Source organism: Anarrhichthys ocellatus, unplaced genomic scaffold (assembly GCF_004355925.1).
Source record: "Anarrhichthys ocellatus isolate YVR2014 unplaced genomic scaffold, GSC_Weel_1.0 scaffold3, whole genome shotgun sequence".
Lineage (NCBI taxonomy): Eukaryota > Metazoa > Chordata > Actinopteri > Perciformes > Anarhichadidae > Anarrhichthys > Anarrhichthys ocellatus.
In genome coordinates this window covers 13,700,807-13,718,748 of record NW_022280033.1, presented here as the reverse complement: position 1 = coordinate 13,718,748, position 17,942 = coordinate 13,700,807, and the positions used below count along the sequence as shown (strand labels likewise).

The window sequence follows — 17,942 nt, the reverse complement described above, 5'->3', positions numbered from 1 at the left end:
GATAAGATTTCCAACAGTCCAACAGCCTCTTTAGTGCTGCGGTGTGATCGTGATAATCAGTCTAATGTGTGTATCTGTGAATGTGTTCGTGTCCAGGATGAATTTAATGTGCCTGTTGATGGAAGTTAAGAGAAAAGTACATTCTGTGTGTGTGTGTGTGTGTGTGTGTGTGTGTGTGTGTGTGTGTTTGAAGCTGGTTTACAATACAGTTCTGCGTTAGCATTGCAGGGATTTGTGCCGATGGGACTGTAAATTGCTCCTGTTGGGAATGAGCAAGTGAAGCAGTAGAGGTAAACAACAAACAATACAATGGTAAACAGTAGGTGTGCTTCAATGGCTACAGTTTAATGTAGATGTAGTGCGAGTGCTCAATGAGATGGATAAAAGTTTCTGCTGTTTTGTCATTTTTTTCCATCTATGTGAATATGTTTTTAACTTTTTCTCTCTGTCTTTTTCCGCACAGGCCTTCCCATGTATATCCACAGGCATCTATGGTAAGCTTAATCCTTCTTATTTTGTTTACTTCACTTTTTCACTTTTTGTTTTCCATACATATGTTATCATAACAGTCTGCACACACGAGCTTAGTCGTAGGGACTTGGCTTAGGAACCTGAGGGTAGCCAGTTGAAGTCCCTGAACAGACCAAACACTGAGTGTGGACTGGCAGCTGGAGAGTTGCTTGTTCACCTCCTGGGCATGTGAGCAATGCACTGAACCAACCCCTAACTGCTTGAAGTGCTGCGCTGTGGCCCATCATTCTGACATATCTCCACATTTGTTGCATGTGTGTGTGTAAATCAAGAAAAGTGAAAAAATGAATTTCCCCAAGGGGACAAATAATTATACTCAACATTCTACATCAAGCAGAGGGGGGTACAGGCTTTGTCTTTGAAGAAGAACACAGTTTGTTGTAACTTACCAACAAGTTTACCTTACTCCGTGTTGCACAAAGACACAAGCTAGTATGAGGTGAAGAAAATGTAGACCCCGAACAATGCTTGTGCTCCCTCATGGGACCAGGCCAGATACGCAGCAAGGCATCGCTGGCAAAGAGCTATTGTGCTAATTAGACTTAAACAAAGTCACATTGAAAACATGCCAAACTTGGCGATATAAACAGGCTTTGAAGTTGTGACGGCAAATGATGCTGGATGCAGAGAAACAACTGGAGTTTATATAATATAGTAAACTGCCTTTGCTGGGAAGACATCATTATTTTTTCACTCTTCTGACTACAGTAGACGCCATTCATTGAATTTGCACACAAGCTCTAATAATCACAGCGGGTGCCAAATATGTAAGGATTAATAAACATGCTAATTTTCATTCGCTGTCAATAACAAGTCAGCAGCAATACGCTTCTATAAAAGCAGTCTCAACTCTGCTATTTGTACAAGACATATTTGCTTTGAATATACTCTCAAATGACCAAGATGAATATTTCGTGAACCACGGTTCTTTTGCCATTGTTTTAAAAAAAGGCCAATGTGAGCTTGTAACTGTTAAACCTCACCAGTGATCTGTAATTGTTTGGCCAGTCATCTCGTGAGAGTCTTTAGGCGCTCTGATCACTCTCAATGAGCATATTACAGCCACGGTAAGTAAGACTGTTTTACAAGACCAGGTGCCCCCTATGGTGCAACCACTGTTCCCACAACATTTTGCAATGTACAGTTCATATACAAGGATGATAATGCAACTGGGCCCGATGTGTTGTTAAACACCAAAGTGAACTCTCCAGTCACCAAAGCTAAATCCTTTATGGGTTTACTTATCCGTCACTGAAAGAGCTGGATAGAGCTTCAGAGAGAATAATGTAATCTACGTCTCAAACACTGAAAAAACAAGACGGACTGACGCTGCTCTGTGGCCCTAATTCTGCTCAGATGCTTGACAATTCATATCATGTTATGTGTTGCTTTTTTTTCCCACCCTGCGTATGTTTCTGCGCTATATTTTCTGCGCTGTGCTTACTCCACATAAGGTTTACATCAGACATAATATTATTGTGATATCTCACACTTGTGTGATTGTGTTGGGGTTTTGTTCACAACAAAGTTGCCATCCTTTAAAAAAAAACATAATACTTTGGTGTTACTTTACTGTTTTCAATTTAGTTGTGTACTTTCTAGCACTGATGGTGTAAATAAGCACAGTTGACGGCCGCTAATGAAGACCTGATGCTGGGCTGTTCAACTGTACACGCAGCTGAGTTGCGAGATGCAAGCGAAGCATCAGTCATAACAGATTTTTGTTTGATTTTTCACAAATATCACGCATGGCACAGCTTTGCCTCTGTGAGTCGCATCGTCGTACCACGTCTAATTTCTATGATGCAAATAGCCAATCACATCCCAACGTGAAATCACAACTGCAATCTATTAAAAAAATAAAAAATACAAAAATATATAGATATGTGTGAAAAATCCTTGACAGTTGAACACCTGCCATCTGGCTTGCTGTTCATTTCAGCCACAGATGACTGCATAGTGCTGAAGGATGCGCCTCGTTTTGAGTTTGACTTCCAAACGTAATATATTGTTTGAAGAAACACATTTTGGAAATGCAATCATGCACTCCTCTTTCCACAAGCAGGAAGTTAAACAAGGATTTCAACCTAAAAAGAGGCAAATACTAATAACAGCATCCTAGAGCATGCGTTAGGATCATGGAAGCCTCTAAACTTCAGTTATGTTAGGATCTACTCATTTGTAAAAAAGTACCTCACTCTATTTTAAAAGCCTCTTTGCACACATGTGAATTACTGACTACCTTACATCTGTTTTTCTCTGAAATGTCGGAACAAAGTTATGCACTCTCCATTCATCACTCCTACTCCTTTCTCAACACACAACATACACTTACTGATTAACAAATCACTGATTACAGATCTCAACAAAATGCTTATTAAACCAACAATAAACACACAGTGATACAGTAACTTCCCTTAAACTATTTTTATTTTATTTTCTCCCCAGTTTCTGGGCAAAGAGCATCTACCACATTATTAACATCTAGGAAGCGGAAAAAAATAAATAGCTAATTATGGTGCACTTCAGTTCTATTCAGCAGAGATTGAACCACCATACAGCTGCAGGTCAATACGTACAGTAAATACCCAGTCGGCACATTTAAACTTCGATGCATGTGAATGGGTTTGAGATAGTCCAAGTGGCCACGCATCGTGATATACAGCATGGCATACACTTGTTAGCTCAGCCCAGTGTATGTACTAAAGAGAGCCCTCAGGCTTATAAATCACTAGATGTTTATAATTATACTCTGGGCTGCATAGAAGAACTGTTCCCTCTTGGGATACTGAACATTTTCCACCCATCACTTTTGCAATCCGCACAGTTACTGCGTATATGCAACTCCCAATCATTTCCTCTCACCATCTCTCTCTGCAATATTGTCCGTTTTCTGCCACCTATCAATGCGCACATCTTAAAATGGCTATTACTGAAGTGTTAATGATAAGAAAAGCAGAAGTTTTAAATTCTTTCTCACTCCCTTTCTCTCATTCTCCCTTCCTTCCTTCCTTATTTCACGGCAACTTTTAGTCAGTGATGATAAGTCATTTCTTCTCATATTTTCTTATCTTGCAAAATACATTCCTACAGCACATGTTTTACTCCTTAGTGTCTGACTTGTTACTGTCTGACTCGTTAGTGTCTGACTCGTTAGTGTCTGATTCGTTAGTGTCTGACTTGTTAGTTTCTGACTCGTTAGTGTCTGACTCGTTAGTGTCTGATTCGTTAGTGTCTGACTTGTTAGTTTCTGACTTGTTAGTGTCTGACTCGTTAGTGTCTGACTCGTTAATGTCTAACTTGTTAGTGTCTGACTCATTTGTGATTGACTCGTTAGTGTCTGACTCATTTGTGATTGACTCGTTAGTGTCTTACTCATTTGTGATTGACTCGTTAGTGTCTGACTCATTTGTGATTGACTCGTTAGTGTCTTACTCATTTGTGATTGACTCGTTAGTGTGTGACTCATTTGTGATTGACTCATTAGTGTCTTACTCATATGTGTCTGATTTATTAGTGATTGACTTTTTTTTGCCTGACTTGTCAGTTTCTAACTCTAGTGTCTTAGAAACTGTCGCAAATCCTCAGTAAATGAACTCAAATGATGGACAGAAGAAAAAAGTTTTGCTTTGAAAGTAAATGTTAAAGTAAATTTAAATTTGTTGACAGTGATACCACTTTTACAGATCATATTAAAGAAATAAAATGAAGAATGTCGGGTGATGGATACATACAGGTCTATTTACAAAATGGATATGTGGCATTTTTGAGTGAAACCGCGCTATTGTAGCAACACAAAGGCAGGCCAAATGCATGCAGGGGGGAGAGGGACACTGTACTCCACATTGTTGACGAGGGCACTGCTTATTGCGGTTCACTCCGGTGCCCTGTGCTGCATTGCCAGTAGGAGCCCGTCATAGCACTCCACCAGACGCCCCTCGCATCAAAGGGGTAGGCTGTGCAGAGCCAAGCATGCAGCAGAGGGGGATTAAACAGCCTGTTCAATAAATGGCTTAGCGCTTAGCGCTTCCCATAACTGCATCTGCACAGAACAATACTGCCGATTAAGACTGAAGATCTTCACACAGCAGAGGTCAAATAGAGGAGGGACTTTCAAAGGAACTACAGTATAGTACCATGCTGTGGTGTTATTCATATGGCTCCTCCCTGTGCCCCTTGAGTACTGCCATGTTCTGAAAGGGGCCCTGCTCTCTTGTCAGGCGTTTTGACGTTTTCTGCACATTTCAGATAACCTTTAAGGTCAACTTCCATTTCAGCAATGTAAACAAAAGCTTTTTAGTGTAAGAGGCACGTCATCCCGATCTCTCTCTTTCTCTCTGTCCCTGAAGAATACACATACAAGTAGCCATAGTTTAATATGTGCACATGGCCATGCACCCACTATACTTACGAACATGTACTTGACCCATTTTCACACTTGAATTGTTGTAGAAAAACAAATATTGTGCCTCCAACATTGTGACGGAGAGGAATCAGGAACGAGTTATCCAAAGCCCTTGTGGTGAGAAAAATAGATTTGTCAGAAAAGCTAATGCTAATTGACACTCTCTCTCACGCCTCCATATTCCAGGAGACTCAGTCACCATTGACAGATGATGGCAGAACAGGGAGGTTGGGTGTAGCAGGGGTGAGCAGGGGGTACCTTAGACGCCTGGAAAGAAAAATGAGGGCTCACACTGCGCTGACAGTCCAATCCCTCAGTCCGGCCCATTAGCCACAACAGAATTTCTGCAGGGATAGTGTGTCGGAGGTACCACCCATAAACAAACTGGTGCCCACAGTGGGCCACAGGGTCACCCAGCATTGTAGAGGTTATTAAGTGCTGCTCCTGCTTGCACATCAATCACAGCCATGCGACCCCAGTTTAAATGGATTATTCCTTCCGAAGAGGAGACACCTCTCAATGTCTCACAAGATCAGTGCCAAGCGTCCAACTACCGAGACTTAGAGAGGTCATGTTCTCTTTTTGTATCCCTTCCTCTCTCGTTGTACCTCCCGTACATTCTCTCGTCCCTTGTGGTGTTCTTTTTCTCCCTCACACGTCATTCTCACACACACACATGCTCTCACACAGGCTGAAATACTTCTTCAAGCAAAGCAACGTACATAAAAATCCCATTTCAAGATGCAATGTGGACAATTTAGCCTTGTGGAGATCCAATCCACGCTGGGGCTGAAAGGGCACTTTCTAAAAGCCTTATAATGAGCTGTACAGTTTGGGAGGGGTCTGCTGAGATCCATCTAAGCACCGAGCAGATAGCTCACTGGCACAAGGCAAAAGCAAGGACATGAACATTAAGTCTAGTACTTACCTGACAGATGCCGTAGCGCACATGCATTTATATCCCTATCAAAACAATCAGGGGCCCACAACACGGCAATGCCACTGTTGAGGACAAATATCTCACTGCTCACCCTCCACCTTTGGCTCATCTGTCTCTGTGACAGATCTGAGGATTGTTGACGGAGGAGTTTTTGCACTGACTGGTGGCTGTGGGAGATATGCGGATGTAATCCACCCAAGCTCTACTGGTATGTCCACGCTGCCATTCTACTGTACTGTCCAGATCAAAGGTGTCAAGCAGCTAAAAAAATTTTTCCTCCAGCCTGCATCATACTCCGGCTCCCTGTCAAGGATTAGGAAGGCTGGAGACATTCATGGCACCTTATCTCTCGACAGTGATGGCTCGCTGCTAGCTTGCCAGAGATGGCCTGGACAAGTCCCCCCCCCCCTTCTCTTAAGACCTAGGGTTTACTACAGGGAGCTTAGCCCAGCTGGGTTGGGAATTTCAAGGTACATAGGAGCAATGTGCTGTATCAGTGGGTAGCAGAGTGTGTGCTCGGAGGGAGCAGGAGCTTCGTAGCCCATTTAACTGAGTCACACACTGTGCATTGTACTCAACAATAGCCTTCCTCTACCATTTTCATGGATGATAAGCCAAATGTAAAAATACTTCCAGCCCACAGGACAATAGATTTAGGCCTCTGAGAAACTTGGTTGAGCATTAAACTTTTTGCATATGAAACACTCTTCAGGATGTTTTTTTGAAAAAGTGAAATGTCAGGTGCTAATTATAGCATGTAGGACAAAGCATGGCATCACCTAAATGGAATGTTTCCAAGGAAGGTCATCGTCTGTTGTGCCACGGAGGCTGCTCTCTTTCTTCCTACCTCTTGTTCTGCCTGTCTTCCTTACGCAGCACCCTCCCATCGCTCTTTGTCTCTGTCTCCTTCTGTGGGCTGCAAAGTCGGTCATGGTCACAGCCCTGCCGTGTCCCAGTGTTGGTGTAGAGGGGAGCTCCGGGCCATTTGACACCCACGCTTTGGCGCCTAGAGTCCTGGGGCACTACTCTGTCCTCCACCCCGGGTCACCTCACCTCTCCTCTGGGCCCTGATGGGGTGACAACCCTCTTTCCCCCTCCCTTTTGAGATGAACACACAGGGCTGCTGCCCTCAACTAGAGCAGCCCTCAACTGTGCTGCACCTAATGATTTCCTCCTGCTGCCAAAACCGCAATCATCTAATCTACTTTGTGTTATATTGTTCTTAAATTATTCCATCATGCTTGTCTGTTATAATAAGGGTCTTTAGAGCAAGCAGACTCTCTCTGCACCTATCAATGTTTTATTGAAAGGAAGATTTCTTTATAAACATATTTTAAAGATGTTTCCAGGCAATACTTGTAAAAAGAAATTAGATGCTAAATCTTTCTTAAACACCTGTCAAAAACAGAAAAACATTGGCATTTTATGTTTCTGTTGTTGCCATTTTTTTATTTTCCATAGCAGATTTCCTGACTTTATGTTTTCAACACCTGTGGTGAATTTACGAGTGCCAGATACCTCCGCCTCGGGCTATATGCTGCTTCAAGCTAGACAGCTCATCAAAATGAATGACGAGTGTTGAGATGTGAACTTGACCAACCGCAACTGAGGGAAGCAAAGTGGGACCAATGATACAATTCTTTCCTCAAGGGGAGTAAAAGCTGTGCTTTATATTTTTCGACAATTCTGTCAGCATATGTCTATCAAACCCAGGCCACATACTCTTGCAAAATAGTGCTCAAAGGAAGAAAAAAGAAAACACAACAACACTATAGATAATAAGGATCCAAAATAACAGCAGGTTGTGGTATCCTCTTCACAATACAAGCTTTCTCAGGAAAAACAAAACTGGTGTGGTCTGCACTATGTGCCTACAGCCTACCCATATATTTGCAAACACCGAATGGAAATGTATCATAGCACAGACTTGTATTCATATTGTTGACTTACCTCTTCTCGCTTTATCAGGGGATGCAGCTACTTCTCACTCTCTCTCGCACCAGAACAAAACACCTTAGCTACACAGGTTTGCTGTGGAAGTTAACTCTAAGGATATGAAATAGTTGTCATGCTGGCAAAAGAGAGCGCAATGGACAGAGTGCATATTTATTTTGTTTCCTACATTCCAGTTCAGTGGATATTTCTAAACATGAACTTTGCTCGCCAACTTCCACAGAGTCCAGACAGAGTTGTCTGTGATGTAAAATGGGAACTGTTTCATGATGAATTAGGCAGCCACATGTATTCTTAATTTACTTTCCTCAGGTTTCTATTCATAAAACCATATTCCTTGAAAGTCAGCCACAGTCCAGCGAAAGTGTTCATGAAGGTGTTTTACATATGCCTAAGAGAGGCGCCAGTGACACTGTCTCTTGGTTGCATCAGAGATTAGAGTCGGGTTTCTTTTCTCTTCATATTAACAAAGGTCCTACATGCCCAAGATCATAGAAATCAAATATTTGAATTCTGTTTCAAGATGAATCTTCCCTTTGGCTTAACTCACCAGGCTGACACGGAGACATGAATGAAAATGTACCTTTCGTTTAAAAGCAGATGAAACAAAGTCGTCTTTCTCATATGATTTTAATGCTTTTTATTTTGTGGCATGAAATGAATCAAAGGGATGAAAAGATTGGAAGAACACAAACTGAAAAGACCTACAGTCTTCTCAGGTTTCACTAATTTAACTCTCCCTGGTCACCAAGGCAAATTTGTTGAGGTCACTGAACCCATAACTACTGTCAACATCGCTAGATGTATATATGCAAATGTTATGCAAACCGGAACCCTTTGTCTTCACATGGCACGTGCCACAGTCCCTTTCCCCCTCTCTGTCTGGATGCTGCGCTCTGCCTGGTGATAAAGTAGAGGAGCCTTCAGCAGAAATAACACTGCACCACCTGAGTCCTCATCAGCGGCGCTGCGCTGCACATATCCCATCAGTGCGCCTCACTAAGACAAATCTCCCTGAGCCGGCCATATTCCCAGTATAGGAGAGAGCCGAGCCAAGCAGAGCAGGGACCCTGGAGGGCCCACCATCACTGCGCCTGACGCCAGCTCTCCACCTCCTGACAGATTAGCTTTCACCGAACCCTCCACACAGCAAATGGAGCAACAGAGAATGAGGTGTTGAGGGGAGAAGATGTAGAAGTAAAACACTGGACATTTTATTTTGTGTGTACTTGACCATATAAAAGTGTCAGCCCACTCAATCCTTTTCTGAACATCAGTGTTTTGAACTCCTGTAAGTGGATTTTGCACTAACAGGGCCGTGGCTCATGTGGCCAAGAGAGTTGATGGAAGTGATGATTCAAGGTATTTTATTGTTGCTGTTTTTAAGCATATAAACATACTTTGCCAAGCTGACAGGGACAAAGAGAGGAGAGGTAGAGGTAGTGAATGCTGTGAAGGAGACAAATGATGAGAGAGAGAGAGAGAGCAGCCGATGCACTCGAACCACTGCTGTTGACCTTGGGCCGTTGATGTTCCTCTCGAGCAGAGTTCTTCTGGCAGCCTGCCCCGAGCTGCACTGAACCCCTTTTAGCAGCTTTCCATCTACCTCTCTTTATATCGTCTCTTTTCCAATGTTTGTTTACATCTGTCATTCTACTTTCCTGTTATCTTCTTCACTGGTTTTACAGTTCACTCCTTTTCACCTCTCTCTCTCTCTCGCTCTCTCTCTCTCTCTCTCTCTCCGTTCAGCCCTGCTATGATTAATAGGTATAGCTCTCAAATCAATAAAGCATTTGTAGAAACTCCACACTGAATAGATTAAATAGACTCGATGCCGTCCACACACTACTGGTGACCAAAATGACCTAATATTATGACTATGTCCTGTTATTTTTTGTAAGGTAGCATTGTAAGAGCACAAAGACGGGTCCTGACTTTTTATTATAATTTGCTAATTTATTTAGTTTGTTTTTGTGCTTACTTCTCTGACACCTCTCCTGCTGCGTGTGCTCTTCCTAAACAGCTGGTCCTATCTCTGTGGATCTTTTCTTTCTCAGTTTTTTGTTTTTCCACACATCTGTTGGCCTACGTTACTTGACGTGTGAGTTGGAGTGTTGGTACACCTGCATACGTGTGGAAACGGATTTTAAAAAGGAAACATCACCAGACAAAGTGATATCACCGAAAAGGTTAAGTGTGTTTGGGAGACAAGAGGAGTCAGGTGACCTGCAAACTGATTTGGCATGCTGGATTAGGTTCTGAGCACAGAGCTCTGGGGGCAGCTTTTGAAGGGCAGGAGCCGTGAACGGGCCATGCACTGTCTGCAGACACTGCCTAACAGAGCCATAGGAGCAGACTGGCTGTCACTGCTGGCTGGTATGCAGCTCACATCTCGCTCCACCCAGGCCTTGAACAGGGGCTCAGCCAGGCTCGGCAGCACTTCAGCCCTTCTCCTCTCCTCAGAGTAAATCAACCACTCCTGTCAGGCTGGGAAGGGGTAGGAGAAGAAAAACAGAAAGCGAGAGAAGTCAACGGCAGTCAGATAGGCGAGAGTTGTCAAGGCAGTTGATTTAAAGCATTTACTGAATAGTTATTGAGAGGCTTTGACAGCAGGTGAGAGATGAAAGAATTCAGGAAATGTTAGGCTTCGTGGCTTTCCATTTCTCTTTACATCCACCTTAAAGGGTAGGGGTCGTTGCAGTACTTGTAAGCCTGTTTCATAGGTCAAAGTATGTTTAGTGGTGGCAATGACCCCGGGAAAAGAAAAATATTTGAGAACACGACCCATGCAGCTGCAACTGTGGTGTGGCCCTTGTATCAGTTGATGTGGGATGAAATTGAGGTCTAGACCTCTGTCGTTATAGGAAGAAGGTGGCCGCCGCAACCTGTGGTCCCTTATGGAGGTCAGAGGTTATAATATGAGAGAGCTGTAAGTTTTAAAACGTGAGCATGGGTCACTCGGGACTGACAAAATGGGCCATGTTTGTTTGTCGGCTTCTGAGCCTAACTTTACAATGTTAAGGTGTACCTGCACGGCAACTTCATACTAGCTCTGCAGATTTGCACCGAGGCTTTAGAATAAAATGCTTCTGTCAAGTTTTGTGAAGGGCACAGAAGCCCAAACTCAACTACAATTACTTTGAAATGAAGACAACTGAAACACTTCTCTGTGACAGAGTAGAAGATTGTCAGCGCTTTTAGTAATGGCTTATATACTCTCCAGCTGGAGCAAGGCTGGCTCAAGGGCTTTTACAGTCAATAGCTCACTCTAAGTGTTGGGTCTTGGGAAGTTCTCTGCAGTGGCAGCAAATGATCTTGAGATCAGCATCCAGCGGAGTCCTCCCTCAGCTGGCCTTATTAAAAATTGATCAAACTGCAATCTGTGTGTTTGGATCGATACACTGTGTTCACACTGTGTAAGGACTCCTGAGCAGGCACAACGGTTGTGATTAATACACTAGTTAGCCACGTTGCTTCTTAGCCGCACTAACTTCCTGCATGTTCGTTCTGGTTGAAATAGGGTAGTGTGAGTGATCACACTTCCATGTGTAATGTTCACCCCTAAAGACAAAACATTAATCAGTTCTACCTGAGGGTGTGATGTATAAATATGCAGCTTGTATCCACACTTTGTGCCCCCTGAATATGTCTGTATGTGTTTTCCCAACACTCTGCATCTGGCAACACACATCTACAGCAGTTTATCAGACAGCTGGTCTCCTCTACCAGAGACGAGCAGCTTGTGCGGTTTTCCATTGATTTAAGAGAAACGCTGTTACCTGTGGAGATATCGTTTTTTCTGTCTGTTCGCCTGTCTGTTTTTGTCTCCCTCTCACATATGCATGTTGGATACAACTTGTATTGACACTGTTTTTTTTTTTTTTTGTTCCTCTCTTCTAGGCTTTCCGAATGAGCCTGCAGCTGACATTGCTCTGAACACAGTAAAGAGCTGGATTGAAGAGAACCCGGATAAGGTAGGACATGGCAGGGTAATGCATGTTCAACACAAATAGCTGTCGATCCATACTTCAGTGCAGGCACGGTCTATTTTATGATTCTGCTGCTTGAGGAGTTGATTGGACCACAGCTGAAACACAGAACACTAATTATCATGCATCTCCGTATCAGACAGACATCTCATCCACCTGCCTTGCTTGATCAGCCATTTAGTTTGTGGTCTGAATGCATATCAAATTAAAAGCCAGTCTGAGACTAATCAGGGCGTAAATGGTCTGTTAAATGTTTAATTAGTCTATGCTGGGGAAAGCGATTAAACCCAGAAAAACATAAACACATCAGATGAAATAATCTGAAATTGGTTTTGTATTAGATGAATTATAATGATGCCTTTCAAGGACTGATAGCTTGAGTCTGGAAATACAAATTCAAGTTTCAATCTTCCGTTCTTGTATGTCATATGCACAACAATTACTGAGAAGAGCTCAGGCTCCCTCCAGCAATGCTCCTATAAATAAGTAGAAAAAGAGAAACATACAAGTAGAAAAGGGTATCTAAGACAGAAAGTATATATCGTATAAATTATACATAGAGAGACTTAAACAGGTTGTTAAATGGTAAGTAAAAGTATATAAAGGTAAAGTGACATGATCGTATCAATTGGAATGTACCACTACAATTCATTTGGTCATTCTAAAGCGAAAAGCAAGAGGAATGGTATCATCTGAAAAAGAGATGATTATCTTCAATTTGTGAGTGTTTAGGTGAGTAGGAAACTGGTCTTCATTTGAAATGACCATCACAAAGATGCTGAAATGGATGTGGACATCTTTATTCTAAAGCAGCTTTTGCTGATGATTGAGCTGCGGGCTGCTCCAAGGATCTCGACCAAAGAGAAGCCAACACTGCTGTCTAACTATCCACACAGTGAGAAAAACAAACACTGTGTGTGCTAGTTTCTAAAGTTCATTTAATATGTGGCTTTGATCTGTAAATCAAGTGATGTCATATTTTGCACTTGTGACTGTCTTGTAATGTATCAGCAATAATTAACCAGGTCAAACTCCACGTGAAACGACCAAATTAAAGCAAGGACTAATTTAAACACAAGCAATTCTGAGTAAGTTACGTACACAATGCTTTTTCTGCAGCATTATTATATGTGACATGTATTAAAAGGGTTTATCAGCCTCATATATTTTCATTGTCTGTGATGATTTTTGTCCAGTTGTCAGGAGGCTGTTTGTACAGGACATGCATCAGTTTGTGAGACAGTGAGTAATGGTAACCTTCGAGGGTCATCTCTGTTAACTGTGGCACTGTTTATACCTGTCACTGTGGAGTGAGGTGTTCTATAAAGCTCACAGCTTCATGTGCTACAACATCCCTCAGCTGGAGTTTCAGATGTTGGGAACAGGCAGCCAAATGGTTCCGAGCAGCTGGATTGCTTTGCAGTTGATGTGCTATGTTTGCGACACTTGTTCACTTCCTGATGATTGCTGTAACATGTACTTGGGGAATCCATCAACGCTCTGGCGTAAAGAAGGTTTTCTATAGCTTAATGCTGACTGCAAATAACGAGCTAATGTGCAAAGCTGACTTTTGTGGTTGTGTTGTTCCACATCCAAGGATTGCTACTTGCCGTATGGAGACTGCTCTGCCGCACATAACAGACAATTTTCTGATGCATTGGCTATCTTTGGTGTCGGTAGATCAAGTGGGAGATATTGCAATTCATGGAGAGGGGAAGAGGTCTACGGAGGCTTCCCTGAACACTGTTTGGCAAATTTCCGCAAGCACAAGCAGTGGACTTCTTCAACTGTAACTACACCAGGAGTGAGTAAGCTTTCAACGAGATCAGAGAGGATTAAGTGATACATTTTTACCCAGAAGCACAGCAGTATTACATTGGAAAGTCTTCCAATCAAACCACTGAACAACATGCACTGAAGCAGGAGGTCTTCCCCTTCAATTTTCAATTCATTCACCATTGCTTGGTGGTTAGTTACTCTTGGTGCATCCCGAAACAGCTTTCTAAAAGGGAGTTGTGATGTTAAAAAAAAAACATCCTTTTTTTTAAGTAATTGCCAGTTAGTTTTTACCAGACAAAAATAAGAGAATTTAAGTAGAATTCAAATAAATATCTAATCGCGCCTTAAGGAAGGATGCCTTTCCTGTTAGCTGCTTTAGCAGTACATTACACACTAGATGTTAAGATGAATGCTGCCTGCTTTGTCTGAGATGTTTATAAAAGCAATTTATCGCTGCAGCATTTACTCAATAGACACACCCAGTGTCAACCTGATTGATAACCGACATGATTCTGTTTCAGGCTTTGTGTCAACTCATAAGGAAGTTGTAAGCCGACTGCATGTGTTATACAGACCTTACAGTCAGTAAATAGATTGGGAATAAAAGCTTTGATTGTTCTGCACAATGTTGTGTGGGCAATGTTGTACACATTGTTGTTTTATTAATTTTCTCTCTTCAAATGCTGAGAAAAAGATGAGATATTGCACGCTATACCATCAACATGCTTGCAAAAGTTCTGCATTGCTACAGTAACTCATATCACACATTGCAACTAGTTTTCCAAAGATAGAGCGAGAATGAGAGGTTTGAAGCCCAGTTTATCATGCATGGAACAATAGGAGTAGATTGCACCGCTCTATGTGCACTCGACCCAGAGGAGCGTGTGTTGTGGGCGTCCACTGAGACGAGTCATTTCAGGGCCATGATAAGGGCTCTGCTTTGGGGAAGATACTGTGCTATTGTGACTGAATTTCAGTACAATGGGCTGGCGGAGGATCTAACACACTGGAGTGGCAGAGTGCAGGCCACAGCCCCCCACCGTAAACCACTCTTACTTGATCGCATTGTTTGTGCATGTCCAGCACTGAAAGTGTGCACATGTCACCCATTCACACTCGTTCCTACACTGATGGCATAGGCCCATCAGGACCCTCTCCACCTCTGAGCTAGCGAGGATGTTGCAGATTGCAACCATCTGAATACCTGTTCGCTCATCCCTCTCTCTTTAAGTGTCGGAGAGCTCCGGTGGACTTCAGGTAATGTAAAAAATAACCTGAAAGGCCTTATCAAGACACATGGTTTGTCCGTTCTCAGCTACTGTAGAAACACCTACACACTGCTCCTTTTAGGTAAAAAATACGAGTACTTCTTCCATTGGTGGTTATCCAGTTGAGATACTGTATATGTGAGTTTGTCAGGTTGCAGTCACACGCTAAGCAATTGGAGTGTAATTGTCCACTGATTGAAATGTGCACACAAGTGCGTGGGTCTGAGGTCTCAGGGCACTGTTACATCAAAGGGCAGAGGACTTTGTGTGCATACAGTGTGTGTGTGTGTGTGTATGTGTGTGTGCGCAAGACAGAGAGAGAGGGAGAAAAAGAGGACACTGCAAGATTGATTAGCAATGACTTTCTCTCTCAGGCCAGCACTCTGTAGCACCGATGCACTCACCAGCACACAAAGGGCCCCAATGCCAGTGTGGAATTCACTCTTAAAAGCATAGACTTCTATTGTGGAAGAATAAACAGCCTCGATGTGGTCAAGGAGGACAGTTCCTTTAATCTAAAGAGACCTGAGTGCAGATCCTTCACATCACAATAGATGAAAGAATAACGGAGTCCGGCCTCTGCCTCCCTGTATCCTCCCTGCACAGATACATGAAATAGAATATGCGGGTATGTGTAAACAGCAGACCAGAAGGCTCTAATTTCTTCAAGATTGCAGAAGAAGTTTCCTCCAGGTCAAAGCACACACGGCCCTCCACTCATCTGGCTTTGGTTTATTTCTCATTTTCAGATCTAATTTGGTTTAATTCAGGTTTACACAGATCTAATCTGCAGATGAAAAACGTGGTCTGACACTTTATTTGGCTGCCACGGATGTGCTATGGATGGCCAAGCTTTTTAATGAAGCTTTTGGAGGTCCCAGCAGCCCAGCATTACTGACACAGTCTGAACACTTGAGACAGATTGGGAGTCTGTAATAAGCTCTGCTGCACTGTGCTGCTCAGGACAAAATTGATGTGTCGAGAGTTCACCTTTCAACATCACTCTGGTTTGGGGTTTGGTATGAAGCACTCCACTGTGCCGATGACTCTCCCAAAACAGGTGTTTACATCCCTTTTCCTGTTCTGTGAATGATCTGTTTACCATAGTGGCATTTGTCATTCAGGACATCTGATAATAAATCCCACCTCAAGCCGGGGCTGGAGACTTAACGGAGATTTGTGACAAATGTCAAGTGACTATTAGGAATAAATACAGTATGGTGTATATTTTGTATGATTGTTTTTTTTCTATGTGAATGGATATCAGTTCAGGAGGCTGTCTGTGTTTTGGCAGATGGAGCTATAACATGAGGCATTCATTGTCATTCAGCTGAATAAGATGGATGGTTTCCGTTATCAGGGCAATATTGTGCGGCTCACCTTTAGAAAATGTGAATTACATTTTTGAGTATTGTGACCAGCTTCATCAAACAGGCATTGTAAGCAGACAGTAAAGCACATGCGTATGTGCTCCTCGTGCTTGTTTATCCCCGTCTATACATGGGGCTTATAATGATGATGATTTGCCTCAAACACAAAGAGAATACGGATTCAAAGTCCACCATTTTCAGCTCTCTTCCATTAGCCTCGTCCAGACAGTGGGTTTTCAATACAAGCTTTCTTTCATCAGTCTTTCTAAAAGGCTGAAGCATAATAATGCTACTCGGCAGTACAGTATGTGCTCCTCCATTATTACCAAATTAGAAGGGACTATTTTTTAAGTATTCAGCAGCATCTCTCATGGGGTTTTGATAGCAACAAGGAAGTTGGGCACCACAGTGGATATAACAGTCTGGAAAGATGAATATGGACAGCCCACTCATGTTTCTGGTTACTCTAGTCTGAGGTTTTACACAGTCAGACAAAATCTTTAAATGCTCCTTTTAGTGTATTGAGTCTCTGGACTACAGATACAAACCTCCCTTTAATCAATAGCTGAAAACTGTAACAAATACTATTCCAGTTGAGGCTTGTTCTTCAGTTCTGAAAAACAAACCTTTATTATTTTTACAAAATTTGGGACCAGTAATTGGACTGCATGGGCATTGAGACTTATTTTCAGGCTGAGGAATGTAGTCCGTTAATAGAATCTATAGAAAGCCTTATATCTGGTGTAAGTTCTGGCAAAACCTAAAATTGACATATTCAAATGTCTTGTTTTGTTCAACCAACAGTCAAAAACGCAAAGAAATTAAGTTTAAGACCACAGAACAAAAAGAAAACCTCAGGAAAATTCACATTTGGGAAGCAGGACAGAGTGAAATTTGGACATGTTTGCTTAAACTTGACTTCGAGGAATTCATCTATTATCATAGTATATGTCGATTGACTAACTAATTGTTTCACCTCAAGGGACTTAAAGTAAATACTGTATATACAAACTGGTCATACGACTGTCATTCAATCTATTGATGAAAGAAGCTTTTTCCCTTTAATTTATTGGTGTTTAATTTAGTTGTTTATATGCATTTACATATTTTTCCTTCTTTCCTTTCCCTATGATGTCACAAAACCTTGACTAAAAATAGTAATACAAAAAAGCTAACAAAAACAACATTGCTTTCTCTTGGTTAAAATGACATGTGACGGTGGTAGATACACATTTAGATTAGTGTATGGACTGAATGTCAGGATCCCTGTCAGACCAGGCACCTCCCATGGCCACACAGCTGCAGCCGATTACCTCCTGCAGGCTGACACACCAGACTCGGGTCCCAGTAACGCTTTCCCTGGCACTATATAAACTCTGGTCCTGCAGTCTGGGGTTGTCAGGTCGTACCGTCTTTCACCCGCTTCAACCCCTTCAACCCCGTTGCATCTTCGGCTTCGAGCGCCTGCCTCCGGTGTCCGTCGGTCCGGGAATCCCCCGTGCCCTCCTTTGTGTTTACGGACTACTCACCGCCGCTCTGCCCTCCGTGGTGTTAACGGACTACACACCGCCGCTCTGCCCTCTGTTGTGTTAACGGACTACTCTCGCCGTCAAGCTGCCAGCTCTCCGGTGTCGAGCCACGGGACATCACGCCATCAAGCTACCAGCCCTCCGGTGTCGAGCCACGGGACTCACACCGTCGATCTGC

The 17,942-nt window shown here is 42.7% G+C and overlaps 1 protein-coding gene across 1 annotated transcript in view; it reads left to right on the top strand.

The window, feature by feature from the left end:
- The window catches only part of macrod2 (mono-ADP ribosylhydrolase 2), a 379,266-nt gene that overhangs the window by 286,906 nt on the left and 74,418 nt on the right, over positions 1-17,942 (top strand). Inside the window, exons 7-8 of the mRNA XM_031875650.1 lie at positions 464-494; positions 11,730-11,803. Coding sequence (XP_031731510.1) covers positions 464-494; positions 11,730-11,803 — 105 coding nt within the window. The remainder of the gene's footprint in view (positions 1-463; positions 495-11,729; positions 11,804-17,942) is intronic.